General features: G+C 32.9%; 1 protein-coding gene across 3 annotated transcripts in view; it reads right to left on the reverse strand.

Annotated features, from left to right (window-relative positions):
- Window positions 1–15,475, reverse strand: part of EEA1 (early endosome antigen 1) — a 133,019-nt gene that overhangs the window by 14,622 nt on the left and 102,922 nt on the right. For all 3 annotated transcript variants that reach the window (XM_059936661.1, XM_059936660.1, XM_059936662.1), the window contains 5 exons: window positions 13,267–13,406; window positions 10,271–10,601; window positions 9,066–9,167; window positions 6,994–7,188; window positions 797–979 (listed from right to left, as the gene is read on the reverse strand). In XM_059936661.1, coding sequence (XP_059792644.1) covers window positions 797–979; window positions 6,994–7,188; window positions 9,066–9,167; window positions 10,271–10,601; window positions 13,267–13,406 — 951 coding nt within the window. The remainder of the gene's footprint in view (window positions 1–796; window positions 980–6,993; window positions 7,189–9,065; window positions 9,168–10,270; window positions 10,602–13,266; window positions 13,407–15,475) is intronic.

The following is a 15,475-nucleotide window of genomic DNA, read 5'->3' on the forward strand; positions in this document are numbered from 1 at the left end:
ATATTATATATAAAAATATTCTGTGATTTTCAACAGAATTTTTCAATAAGGCATTTTAAATTATGTAAAGAAACAAAAATCCAAACATAGGAAAGAATCAAAAAGCATACTATTTCACTATGACAAAAAAGAGAAATGGCTAACTCTTCTGTGAGAGAATACAAATGTTCCATTTCCCTTAGAGAACTGATACCTTAATGCTGCATAAAAATTGTTTACCCTTTTTCCATAGTCTTCATTTTAGTAAAAATGATACTTTAATCAAACAGTATTGCCAAGGACAAAATATCCATATATGTTTAGATAATTAAGGTTAAGTTTACTTTGAGCTATAATCTCCTAATTTTAATCATTATGCATTCCAATAGTCTTGGGAAGTTGACTAATATATAACACTAAAGTTAATATTGCTTGACAAGCAACAGTAAAATTGCTTGCATTTTCACAAGTGGTTTACATTTAAAACTCCTTAGATTTTTTAACAGCAGTCTGTTTTAAAAGTTATTTTTTTTACATAAAGGCAGCAAAGTCCTTAGATAAGCCAATGTAGCAATTAACAATTTCCAAATTATTTCTATTGAAGATGTTATTCTTAAATGCCTATATTTACATATATATTTTGTTATATAAAACAATTTAAAAAGCATGTTTCTCCAAATATAATAATTCAACAGAAAACAAGCATGATATTCCATAAACACTAACATTCCCATGCCCATTTGGGTTCAAATCAATCATTTAATGAATGTCTATAAACAACTTATTGGTTTTTATGATATAATATAGTTCACTATACCTTAAGATCTTGCCTTGTGGCAAGAAATTCAGATTCCTTCCCATAGAAATCAGACTGAAGCTGTTTTAGACTTTCCTGACTTTTTTCATAGGTATTTTGTAACACTGATATTTTCTGTTTCTCTGCTGCAAGTTCCTGTGCTGCTTGTGTTGACTGCTGCTGTAGTTTATTCTCAAGTTCTGTCTGAAACATACAATAGTTATTTAAAACAGTATGCATACCAAAAACAAGTTACAAATATAGAATGAAATCCACACAACTAAGATTCCTAAGAACAAACTGAATTGTAGTTATGCCCTAAAATTTTACTTTAATAAAGTGTAACTTACCTTATAGTTACAAAATTAAAGAATTACAAAATTCAACAAGTCCCAATTTAAACAACAAAAAATGAAAAAGCAATTAAATAAAGAAAAAAAAATTTCACTGAGAATTCCCAAGTACCAAGGTCTCAGGAGACTGAAAGTAACAACTACATTCTGATGGAAGATACAGTGCTGTATGCTTTAAAAGATGATATAATTTAAGGTTGAACTATGGGAAATTTCTACATGAAATAATTAAAAAGCCATTACTAAGTTGAAGTATATTGTTTCTACTCCTTGAAATTCAAGAATAACTTAAGAAATTTCTACAGGTCATCTTTATTAACATCAAAGCAGAAAAAGAGAAGAAAATGTTGCAAAGGTACAACTCCTCTAAACTCTAAACCTTCAGTCTTTAAGAAGATTCAGGAGATATGCACAAATTATGACATAAATAAAATATATGTAAGCATAGCATGAAAAGAAGCACTTGGCTTTTAAAATAAATACACTTCAATGAAACTGCTGTTGAAGTCATCAGCGACCCCCTTGTTCCAAAATACAATATTCATGTCCTTGTCCACATCTTATTAACATCCCAGCAGTCCTTCAAACAGTTGATGATGCCCCCTCCTAGAAACATTCTTCAACCTGGTTTCAAGGACATCTTGTGTTTTAGATTCTCCTCCTACCTCACTGGTCATTCCATCTTAAAATCTTTTACTAGCTCCTCCTCTTTTGTTTGATCTCTCAATACTGTATGACCCCAGGGTTCAGTCTCTAGCCCTCTTTTATTCTATATACAGTCTCTATTTAGAAGATCCCAACTAGACTCATTTTTATTAAGAATATAGATATAAAGTACTGTAGTTTACAGCTAGGCCTTGAAATATCTTTTTAGGATCTGTTAGGAATAAGATTGATATTGTATTGTGTGTAACCTGCACAATGTGGAAAGCAGATATATCTGTGCAAAATCTTTGCCTCTGTGCTGTCAGTGTGATGTGCTTTCTGCATGGTTATATACTACTAGTGATTTTATCAAAACTTCTAAAACTTAAATTACATGGTCAAAGATCTGTAAGAGGCTGCATAAATGTTAGTTGGCACATAAAGACAATTGTAGAAGTTGAAGACATGATTGCTATATTTCAATGTTTACTCCCACTCAACATATTGCCTTCTAAGCTTTCTTTTTTTGTTCAAAGCATGATCTTAAAGATATGTTTAAGTTAATGGATGTAATGCAGGGTTCCTACACTGTATTGGCGCATGTTGGTGGCCCTCTGTGCCCTAGATATATGCACACAGGGTGCAAGTAAAAATCTACAGAGTGAAAGTTGGTTTGGATCCTCTTCATTTCATTTGTTTAGCTTTTCTGTTATTTTTCTCTACTTACAGGTATTCCTGTGAATAAATCCTTGTTAAGTTAAAAAATATATATTTTTTAAAATATTGTTTATTTACAATTGACTCCTGAATTTATGTCTCTAGCTCCAACCTCTCTGCCTGAACTCTGGGCTCATTATATCCAAGTACTTCCCTGACATCTTCACTTGAGTGATTGACAGATACCTATCTCAAGTAGAAATCTTGATTCCTGACAGCAACCCTGCTCCTCAAAAACATGCTACTTCCCCCAATAAATATGGCCATCTATCCAATGGCCATCTATCCACTTGCACAAGCCACAAACCTAGAATTATTCTAGACTCCTCCTTCCATCATCTCTCACCATCTAACCTATCAGCAAGTCCTGATGACTCAGCTTACAAAAGATATTCCCAAATCATCCACTGCTAAGACTTTACGCCATCATCTTGTACTTTCTAGACTACTGCAATAGTTTTTCAATGCCTTTCCTGCTTGCTCCTTTATGTCCCTTTAGTCAGATCCCACCATTCTCTGCTCAAAATCTCCTTATCGATTCTAATTATCCTTTGAACAAAATACATCATTCTCTGTTATCTTATAATCTTCAACTTTGTATGTTTATGCTTTTACCCCTGTCTACTTCTCTGAGCTCATCTCATATTACTCTTCCTCTCTCCACTATACTTAACCTACACTGGTCTCCGTTTTTAGAAAATACCAAGCTTGTTCTAGCCTTAAGATCTTTGCACTAGTTGTCCCACCCCGACCACTACATGGATGGCTCTTGTATTTCATGTATCAGCTCAAATCTCCTCAGAGGGGCTTCTTTGATCACCCAACCTTTTAGTAGGACTCTGTCCCATCACTGTCTTTCACATCACCCTGTTTAAGTTTCTTCCCCCCAAGAAAGTTTAAGTCCATGAGAATAGGTTCCCCGTCTGTTCACAGCTACACCTCCAACACCTAGAACTGTGCCCATGGCACAGAATAGGTGCCTAGTAATATTTCTTGAATGAATGAATGACAAATAGATGGGAGGTAGACAAATAGAGCCCAGGACATCCATTAAGAGACTTTTATAGTAGTCCACATAAGAGAAAAAAATAGCCTGGACTAAGACTGTGGCAGTTGGGAAATAAGAAAAGGGGATAGATTCAAGAGAGCTAGGAGGCAGATTGCCAGGAGGTAGTGCTAACTGCCTATGGAGGAAAGGGGGTTCATCACCCCACACATTATCTGACAACATCCCACATTACCTTCAATTTAGAGTCTTCACAACGAAGAATTCCTGGACATTGTTTTTCGTGTTGAAGACTACACTGCGTTTTGTTTTTTTTTTTTGGTAGAATACTACTTCTTTTCTTTAACATTTTCCCTCCCACAAATCTAGTTTTCTTCTCTTCAATCACCTTTATGGGTCAAATAAGCCCTCTACAAAGTCTCAACACTGATCATAATTGCCCTCTGGGTTCATATTTGGGCCTTCATTTTACTTACTCTAAATGACAGGCTCATTCATTCATTCATTTTTTTAAAAATCATTGATAGCTTATTTGTCAGAAAACACAGTTCTCTGACTTTGAGGAATTCAAATCTATTAGTGGGTAAGTTAAATAAAAGAAAATTAAAAAAAATAAAAAGATCAATGTAACAGCTCGATAATGGGTTTAACAGAAGTAAACCCAAAGTTCCAAAGGAGAATATAGGAGGGTCAGTCATTTACAATTTATCCTTCACAAGCTTATCAGTTTTTGCTCTAAAACAGGTCTGACTACATTTCTCCCTTCTAAAGATTTTTACCTTTAGTCTTCCAATATTAAAAATTTAAAGTGGAAACAACTATACAACATCTACTGTGATCTGACTTCATCCAATTCTGTAGCCTTATCTCCCCTCACTTCTCCACTTACGAGGTATTCCAATAGCAAATTTTCTATAATGACATTTTTTTAAGTTTCACAAACTTTGCTGATATTGTTTCCTCTCCTTTGAAATATCTAATTTCCTCTTTTTTTTAACCTTTCAAAATTAGGATAGTCTTCAAAGACACAGTTCAAATGCTAGCTCCTCTAGAAAGCCAGTCAAAATTTCCATTAAGTTCTAATTTTTCTCATTCTCCTTCTTACTACAGTTCTCTTTTTCCTTACATACCTGATTCATTAAATTATAGGCTACTTGAGAATAGGGGCCATTTCCTATTCATTCTGTATTCCCACATTAGGTTTCAAATAAGGTTGGTACAGGAACTGATGACTTATATAGCCTTGCTGGATCCTTTATCTGTGACTCCCAAACAATCACAATCACATTTTAAAAATGTATGTATATGTGTGTTTCATATAGATAGATATAGATATATATGGGGTGTGTGTGTGTGTGTGTACACATACATATCTATACCCATTTAAACTTTATCCTTGTTTTCCTATTTCACTGTGGCCCAGTGAAAAGTTTCCAGAGACCATCACTGTATGGTTTACCATGCACAATGACACTCTTAGATCATAGTTTGCTACACTTATATATAATATCCAACAACTATTTTGCTTCCCCATGGCACTGGGCACACACAGTACTAGGTACTTTAAATACATTATTGCAATCTTTTTTTTTTTAATAGATCTTAATTGAAGTATAATTGCTTCAAATTATCTCAACCTTTACAACTCTATGACCCTATTTTATTTAGCTCAGAAAGATGTATCACTTTCCTGTGACCATAAACCTAATGTGTGTCACACAGAATTTAAATTCAAATTTGCCTGGCTCTAAAATTTATCTTCTTTCCATGATAGTACACTGCTCCTCAATAAAACCAAACAATTCTTGCCTTTCAGTGATTCTCTAGGTACTCCAAATTCCAAGTCAAATTTATAGAGACTGGCTATCCACCCAACACTCCCCCAAAATGCTGTCCTCCCCAAGGTTAAAGGTGTTCCTTCTTCTAGCATTCATACACTGACACAAGTGAACTACTGCTATGAATGTTTGTGACACCCCCCCCCCAAATTCATGTTGAAGCCTAGATCAAATGTGATGGTATTTGGATGTGGAGTCTTTGGGAGGTCATTAGGTCATGAGGGTGGAGCCCTTGTGAATGGGATTAGTGCCCTTATAAGAAGAAACACAAGAGATAATCTCTCTCAGTCATATAAGGATACAGCAAGAAGACAGCTGTCTGCAAGCCAGAAAGTGGGCCCTCACTAGACACTCAATGTGCCAGTGCCTTTATCTTAAACTTCCCAGCCTGCAGAACTGTGAGAAATAAATGCTTATTTTTTAAACCACCTAGTCTATGGTATTTTTGTTATAACAGTCCCAAGTAAGACAACTACCAATAAGAACATTTCCTCTGAATCTCAAAATCCTTAAGGTGTCATCTAGTAAAGACATGCAAAGTACAGGTAATATATATTAATCATAAATCTGGAAGAAATCTTATTATAACTAATAATTTAATAAAAAAGAAAATGTGCTAAAAATAGTTGTTGGTTTTTTTTTTAATTTACTAAGTCATGATGTTATAAAAATGAAGATCTAAGGAAAACTTGAATATGAGGCTAATAGATTTTGGGAAAAAATGACCTCAAGATATCAAATCATAGAACAAAATACATACTATGATAATTATATCCTGATGTATGATTATATATAACACACACAAAAAAAGGATAGACAAATTTGTCTACTCTTGTTTATGTTATTAGAAAATTACTCTTTTGTAAAATGGCCATAATAATAGTTATAAAAATAGTGGTCAACATAAAATATGTATTTGTGGGGTTAATTTTTTTTCTCTAGTAATGTGACAAGCCAACTATTAATAACATGACATATTTTGTTTGTTTTACATACTAGGGATCTTATATCTTTCTTCTCCATGAACTAATTAATATGCACACACCAACAGTGGGGAAAACCTCATTTTGTTCAAATATTAAGTTCAATCCACTTTTATCAAGTCTTAGTCTGGACAAGTATTAAAACTTACTTAAGGATGAAGAACGGATGCTTAATAATAAATCAGGATAGGTTTGGAAATGGAAACCATTATGATATAACTTAAAAAACCAAACAATTATAACTATATGAAACCTATACTACTGAGTATTTAAATATATCTCAATTTGTGATTTTTGTTCTTGATTATATTCCCTTAATGATGATAATTTATTTTTAAATTCCTTTAAAATTTTCTAATACACTAGAAATGTATAAATTATTCTCTTAACATAGTTAGTTATATGTTATTTTACAAAAAGCTAGTTTTATGCCTATCAGACAAATGATTAGTGCTAGAATTTCAAATAAGAATTATCTAACAACATGGTTATAGTGAATGGAAATCCAGACATAGATATTTAGTCATATAATTAAGTGCATTTATACATTTAACTTAGAAAAAAATTTGAGCATATGTAAAATTTTCTTTGTTGTAACTCATCTGTGTTACTATCATACTGTTATTTTAACTGCAAAGTTTTTCTTCCCATAAAAAGTAAACAAATATATCACTACCTTCTGTGAAACAGCAATTTTAACCTCTCCTTGGAGTGCTTCAATTTGCTTTTTCTTCTGTTCAGTCAATTGCTTTAGCTCATTTATGTTACTCTGAAGTCGTTGTTCTTCTTTTTCCTTTTGTGTTAAACTATTCTGGGCCTGTATGACTTGTCCCTGCATTGAACTGAGCTCCAGCTTCAGCTGATGAGAAGTCTAAAAGAAAATAAAACCTGTTTAGCATTCATTTATCCATGCAACACACATTTATTGAGTACCTATTCATGCCAAGCACTACTCTAAGTAGAAACTACTGAGTCTATTGGCCACAAATAATCAGTAGTAAACCCAAAAGAAAAATCCCTACCCTCATGGAGCTTTCATAACTGACAATATTCACTACTGGATGACATGCTGGATTAATCTTCAATATTTGTTTAATCTTCCCTTCCTTTTTAACTTATAATTATACATTTGGATAGAGCTTGCAAATGAACTAGATTAATATTCCCTTATATCATAGAAAAAGGGAAAATCAACATCGATCTTTAGATTGCTGAAATGTCTACTGTTTTGAATATTCTCAAAATGCTAACTGCATTCCCTGACGGTCCAGTGGTTAGGACTCGGTGCTTTCACCGCCAGGCCTGGGTTCGACCCCTGGTCGGGGAACTAAGATCCCTGCAAGCAGCACAGTGGGGCCAAAAACAATAAAATAAATATTTTTTTTAAAAAAATGCTAAATGAGCCTGTTGGCCACAGTGAATCAGAAAGGATAGCTTCATATTAACTGTGATAAAACCAAAATAATTTTTGGCAAATATGTTTAGTATCTGTCTGATAACACTAAACTATACCACACAATAGTTTCCTCATTTAGAGATTTGAGGCATATTTTGCTACCACCTTATTTTAACAATCTACTAGGACATATTTCTGTTCAAAATTAGATATCATATAGAAGTCACACTGAGGTTCCTCTGTGGCCAAGGTGAACTACACTACCTCTCACCCTTCCAGCCAAAGTCATGTTTTCATATTTTATGCATATTTCATTAAGAACCTAATTTGAGCATCTGACCATTCAAAGTTACTTTTGAAAAAGTTTCAGTTCTATATATGGATGCTTCAGCTTATCTCCAATACAAAGGGAAATATTTTTGTGCAAAACAGGAGTCAGGTAGTGTTAATAATGATGATTATGTTATGATAACCAATGATAAATAGCTAACATTTGACCATTTATTTTGTTACAGTTGGTATTCTGAGCACTTTGAAATATATTAACCCATTTATTTCTCACAATAATCCTATGACACAGATTCTACTATTAGCCCCATCTTACTGCCGAGGAAACTGGAGCACAGAGAGAGCAAGTCATCTGCCTAAGACAAGGCAAAACAGCATAGCTAATAATTGGCAGTCAGGATATAAATTTGCACAATCTGGATTCACAGCTTGGGCATTAACCCTCCATAATTTTGCCACTTACATGGCTGGCATATAAAGCACAGGTGTCTTCTTTCAATCAACAACCAGAACACAATCACACTAAAGACTTGTCAGGGCTATGTTTTGCTGCTTTATCAAATCTGATCTCTAGAAAACTACATGCCTGGACTCTAGCTGCTAGAGGTATGTCTTCAGAGAATAACAATATATATTATACCCATTTATTTACTCATTTGCTTGTTTTTTTTGATGGAGAACAATAGAAGCATTAACCATAGAAAAATCTCTTAATTGTTATACAACCATTATCAAATATGCCATTAATATAAATGTCCATGAAATAAAGAGCCCTTAAAATGTCATTTCTATGGAAAATCTATTGACTTTTTTTTATCCATAGTAATGTACCTTAATCTAGATTATCTAATTATAACTCTATAGTTAGTTGACTCAATTTTCTACCTTTATTAATTATAATCCTTTATTTTGGGCCTTTTATTAAACTAGCTTAAATCTTTTTAGTAGTAGGTAGAACACAAATGAAAAAACCTTCTTTTGACTTAAGTATTGTGAAAATATTTTGAAAATATAAAGACCTTATTATGCTTTACATATTTTTTGTTATAGAAAAAAAATCTTACCTCCTTCTCTTTTTCAAGTGACTTTTTCAGTTCATTCTGTTCCTTATGTGTGCTTTCTGTCTGTACTTGAAGTTGTTGCTTTAATTCTTTGCACGTTTTCTCCTAAAAAAATGGAAACTACATTATGCAGAAAATATCTGTAGTGAATTTAAGAATTTTGGTTTACAATCTCAGTAAGATCCACACAAGGAAATAAACCAGAATCACTGATGATTTAAGATGGGACAAAATCATCCATTTCAATTAAAAAAACAGGCAAATATTATAGCAGTAAATGGGGAGGGAGAGGAAAAGGCTAAGAGTTTCTATTATCAACCCATAGTCACAATAAATACTTTAGATAATATTCAGACAAGATTTTAGAATACTTTGGAAACCACATTTTTATGTCACAGAATTAATTAATTAACATACTATTTTAAAAGTAGAATAATGGGCTTCAAAAAATGGAAGCAAATTTTTTTAAAGTATTGAAACAACAAATAAAAATAATCACATATAACTTAAGAGGGAAGATGTACAGATAGATGTTTCCTCCAAACAGAAAGGAACATAAAAGTAACATACGATAATCACGTTTTTTATGCTACTCAACACTTTCACTGACCTTCATATTGAGAACAAAAGAATTTTACTTTTGCTATTATTCTGTGTTATTCTGGGTTAAAATATTTCTGAGAATACATTCCTCTTTACGCATTTCCTGAGACTCAGATTTTTTTTCTCTATAGTTTAAATATTTTTTACAGTATCTCTAAGACATGGTATTATCTAGAGTTTTAGAAAATTGAATAAAGAAAGTTTATAGCACCACAGTTAAAAGTCATTAAGATCTTTCTGGTCTTCTTTTTTTTTTTTTTTTTTTTTTTTTTACAGTCAAGTGAAAAACATTTCAACTAGTAGCTATACTCTCTGTGGAAGTGTCCCTGAGGACAAACATGCTGCAGTCCTTCCCAAATCTAGCACCAGACCCAGAATAGAGAAAGACTATATACTCAACTGAAAATTTTCTGGGCCATTGGAAAATTACACACACAAACACCAATATCTTTTTCTCAGGTTAAGTAATCCCAATTCCTTTCCTCTAAGAACACTTAAAATCACTTAAATGCAAGGTGAAAAGTCAACAGTGAATTAAGCAGAAAAGTCACTACATTTTAAATAAAAATCACTTCTACCTAAGAAAGTAAACATAAACAACTAACCAAATCTAATACAGCAGCTTTTCCTTTCTGATTTTCCTTTTCAAATTCACTTTTGGAGTTCTTCAAAGAATCAGAAACTTTTGATAATTTCTCTTTTGCTGCAGAAAGCTCTGCTACTAGAGTTTCTTTCTCCATCTTCACTTTTTGTAGTTCTGTTACTGCCGTGTGAATTTTGTTATTCAATTCCTTGTGCTGCATCTTTGCATCTTGACTTAAATTTTCAATTTCTTGTTTAAGGACTTTTTTTTCTTCTTCTTGCTTGGTAAGCATTTGCTTAATATTTTCAAGCGCTTCAGATTTCTTCTGTAGATCCAACTTTGTATTGGATACTCTAAATATTTAAGAAACAATTTCTTTAATAATGTATAATTTACCATTCAAATTAATAAATTATTGAGTTTTGAAACTTTCTTGTGTAGTTAAGAAGTAAAAATAATAATTTAATGTCGTAAAACCACACAACCGAAAAATGCCTTAGAACATCTGATCCAATCATTTAACAGATGAAGATGATTTTCCTCAAGTCAAATAAATTAGTGGTAAAGCCAAGACCATCTAAGCCCATGACTTAATCCAGTCTTGCTGACCACAATGTATCCCCAAATAAATCTGTGCATATAGCAAACCCTCTAGTCTATGACAGCCAGAAATGTTTTCCCATGTACCCTAAAGAACCTATTTATTATGTTAGCCCCCATGCACAGAGAACTCTGCCTCTTTCCTTGAAAAACTAAAACACATTATGTGTTTGCCAGGTCCTAAACTTCAAAACACATAAGGTAACCAGGAAAAATAAAGTTAAAAAATAGAAGAAATATTTCATTTCAAACATGGAGGAAAGACAAAAGATTTACTTTAATCCTAGAGCCTAGCAGATTATATAAAAGATTTGTTATCATTTGTCCTTTAATATAAGTTTTCTACACCAGAATGAATTAAAAAGTTACAAGAACCTGAAACTAGCACAATACTGTAAATCAACTATACTTCAATTTTTTAAAACAGGAAAAAAAAAAGTTATAAGAATGAGGAAATGAAAATATTGTTTTAAGAAAGTTAAACTAAAGACTTTGCTTTCATAAAATGAATAAAATTATGCATATTACATATCAAAAGAAAAGAACACATTAAAGATCAACCATTTTTTAAAGTGAAAATGAAACTAGGTGCAAAGTAATATTTCTAGAATGCATACTATTTCCAATGTACTTTACTATCAATGTATTTTATTATAAATTCAACAATATGTTAAAGAGAGGTTATTAAAAAATGTACCAGCCACATAATTGAAGTTGGGTATTAATACAATACCAGAACTGCATCTATAACTTGAAGTTTTCTAACTTTTAGTCCCAGAAACTTACTTTTACTTTCGAAAAAGTAGCTAGAACATATGAAGGTACATTCACAGGATCCTGTACCTCATGGGTTTTTAAAGGTCTAAATAGAAAAATCATTGTACTAATATTACTTTACCATTTAATATAGTTAAAATCCCTGTCAAGCAACCCTAAAATTGGGACTTGATATATTTACTATGCTACTTAACTTTCCCATAAGTAATTATTATAAAATCATAAGACTATGTGAATCGAAGAAGGCAAACAGAAATAAAGGCTTTCATAGTGACTGTAAAACTTAGTTTATTTTTTAAAAAGTCACTTAAGGAAGTAATAAATAAATCCACAATCTGGGAAACCTTAACACCCCTTTCTCAGAAACTGACAGAAATGACCAGAGAAAAAAATTGGCAAGGATATAGAAGATTAGAACAACATTATCAACCACCTTAACCTAACTGATATTTATAGAACACTTTACCCAAAAACACATATATGTGCACATGGAAACTTAACCAAGATAAACCATACACTGTGCCCTAAATGAAAATTTGAAATGTCTGAATTTTACTGAGTATGTTCTCTGACCAAAATGGAATTAAATTAGAAACGAATAACAGTAAGATATCTAGAAGAGTCCTAAATATTTGAAAAGTAAACGATATACTCCTAAGTAACCCGTAAATCAAAGAAATCACAAACGATATTTGAAAATACATTAAACTGCAGAGTAATGAAAATACATTATAAGATGGAATTTGGAGGGAAAGAGTTGCATGCAGAGTGAAGGTGGCCCTTGAGAAAGGGGAGCCCTGTACCCTGTTATTTGGGCTGAGTCCTATGACAAAGGGTGAGGTTTAGTCAAACCTCAGATGTGTTTACCCAGCCCTTCTTTCTTAGGTAGTGCTCTAGAAATGCAGGACCCCACATAAGAAATGTTTGCATAAAGTATAAAGGCAAAAATTTTAAAAACCTTAGTAGAAATGGAAAGAACCACTGGGCCCATAGGGGGCCTTGGGAAAGAGAACAAGAACCAACTCAAAGGTCATCTTCACAGACACATGACTGGGTTCCAGAGGTGACAAATCACTCAGTGGGTGATACAAAGGATCAGATGTACTCCCCAAATACCTAGGCACTGGAAACGACGATGTTAAGAGAAGAATGCCACTTGAGGCACAGAATACATCTGTATATCCTCAAGTTCACAATATCAGGACCCAATTTACTAGATGTGAGAACAAAAACGTTTTGTCATCACTCCCAAAAAAAGGATGAAACCATGAAGGCATAAAACAATTTAACTATCATCAACTTTGATGGGTTTTATTTCATTTCCCTGAAAGGTACTGAATACCTTTCCCAGGCTCTCAGCTTCCAACTTTACTACTGAGAGTCAAAAACCCTCACCATCCTGACACAGATCCAGTCTGCCAACTCAGTCAGAGTGGTGTATTTGGCCTTTAAAGACAAAGTCTACTGAAATGTGACTGGTCACAAGCCCTCCTATTTAACCATATTGTGATGGCTTTATTTTTCATTCACATTAGTATCAGTACTTTATAGAATCAAATAAATCTTTAAGCACTGTGATAGCAAAATTGAAATCTTATGAAACTTAGTTTATAATCCTCTCTCTTAAGTAGTTTAGCTTACGTTTCTTTCTCCTTTTCAAGTTGTTTACTCAATTCTGTGGCTCTAAGCTCTAAATCTGTGTTCAGCTGTCTTTGCTCTTGTAGATCCTGCAAAGCTTGCTCCTTGCTTGCTTTAACTTCAAGAGTATCAGCTTCTAGTTTCTATGGCAGAAATATAATATAAAACCATTTTAATGTCAATGATTATCTATTAAACATTATAACATTTATTTACACTCAAATTGGTGTTGACATAACACACAAAAATAACCAAAAATATTTATGTTATAATAAAAAACACATTCTGAAGCCATCACTGAATAAAGAAGCCATTTATCTTGGAATCTTTCAGAAGACCTAGCAGCTGGCTTTATATATGAGAGGCAGTCACTAAGTTTTTACTTTTTAAAATGAACTCTGAATAAGAGAATAAATTTAATTATATTTATTACTTGAGTAAAAGTTATTAACTCAAGTATGAAAAAACTAAGTAACAGGTTCACACATGGGCCCACTTAAAATATATAATCCTGGGACTTCCCTGGGTAGAGCAGCGGTTAAGAATCTGCCTGCCAATGCAGGGGACAAGGGTTCAAGCCTTGGTCTGGGAAGATCCCACATGCCACGGAGCAACTAAGCCCATGCGCTACAACTACTAAGCCTGTGCTCTAGAGCCCACGAGCCACAACTACTGAGCCCGCACACCTAGAGCCCGTGCTCTGCAATAAGAGAAGCCACCACAATGAAAAGCACACGCACAGCAACAAAGAGTAGCCCCGGCTCGCCACAACTAAAGAAAGCCCACGCACAGCAACGAAGACCCAATGCAGCCAAAAATAAGTAAATTTATTTTAAAATAAATAGATAAATAAAATATATAATTCTTTATATTCAGTTAACAACACTGATGTTATATAATTATAAATATTCAAAACTAAAATGGAGTTGTCACGTCATCCTTCTCATTAACACCTATTGACCCTAAATATAAAGCCAATTAAACTTCTGATTTTGCTTCTTTAATCTCTTGGTCTAGAGATTATTATTCTTCACACTGTGGTTTCTATCTCATACATATACATATAACTGTATGTATTTTTACAAATTTATAAAATCAAATTGTTAAATATATAGTTTGAACGTCTATAAGCAATGCTTTTCTTGTATAGTTGTAAAAATTTTGCATACTATTTTATAAGCCAATTTAGGTACCTGTGGCTCTTACTCAACACTTACACTGGATATTCGATGTAACTATGTTAATTCTATTAACTACATATATACACAAACACACACATATATATATAAAACAGGTGGAATACTTCCTAAAATAATAATTACAAAATGTTAAATATCCGATATTGTCATAGATCACAATAGACACTAGTGGTTCTAAATATCTTTTCTTTGGGGGGGGGGCGGGGGGGGGCACACCACGAGGCATGCGGGGTCTTAGTTCCTTGACCAGGGATCAAACCCGTACCCGCCCTGCAGTGGAAGCGTGGAGTCTTAACCACTGGACCACCAGAGAAGTCCCTAAATAACTATTTTTAAAAGATACTCAAATAGAATTCTCATTAGATGCCTTTCATCTAAAAAAAGAGACCAAAAAAAAAAGTTTTTCTGTTCTTTTCAACCATTACATCATGTAATTGAGCATACCATTATCATTGACCATAAAGAAAAGGGAACCCATAAATAGAATTGTAAATATAATTTTCTTCTTCCATGTTATGTTGGTATAGATGCACATATAGAAATATACATAGCCCATGATTCTATAATTGTACAGAAGTGCTTCATCTGACTGTGAAGGTATAAGTTACATATATAGTAACTTGAGAAATTTTTTCTTTAACTTATAGAAGTTCTAATTTAAAGGACAAAGGACTCAGGTCAAATCCTTCTCTAATATGTGTAGTCATTTAATCTCTTTAGTATAAATCAATACTCTCACTTGAAGTTGTGTTAAAGAAAGAAGCAATTTACCATAGTGTAAATTATAATAGTTTTAATAATATTAAATTAGAAACAAAATCCAAAGGGTATAAATGTAAAATGTAAAAAAAGGAAGAAATATACCATACTGGAATATTACATTGGAATAAGGAGGGAAGGAGACAGGAATGATAGGGCAGAAGAGACTTCACAACAATAAAAAACTAAGTTCCTTGTAATTATAGAGTAGATCCTTGGTTGGTTGTCTCTTTAAAACACTTACACATTACAAT

Source organism: Balaenoptera ricei, chromosome 10, assembly GCF_028023285.1.
Source record: "Balaenoptera ricei isolate mBalRic1 chromosome 10, mBalRic1.hap2, whole genome shotgun sequence".
NCBI lineage: Eukaryota > Metazoa > Chordata > Mammalia > Artiodactyla > Balaenopteridae > Balaenoptera > Balaenoptera ricei.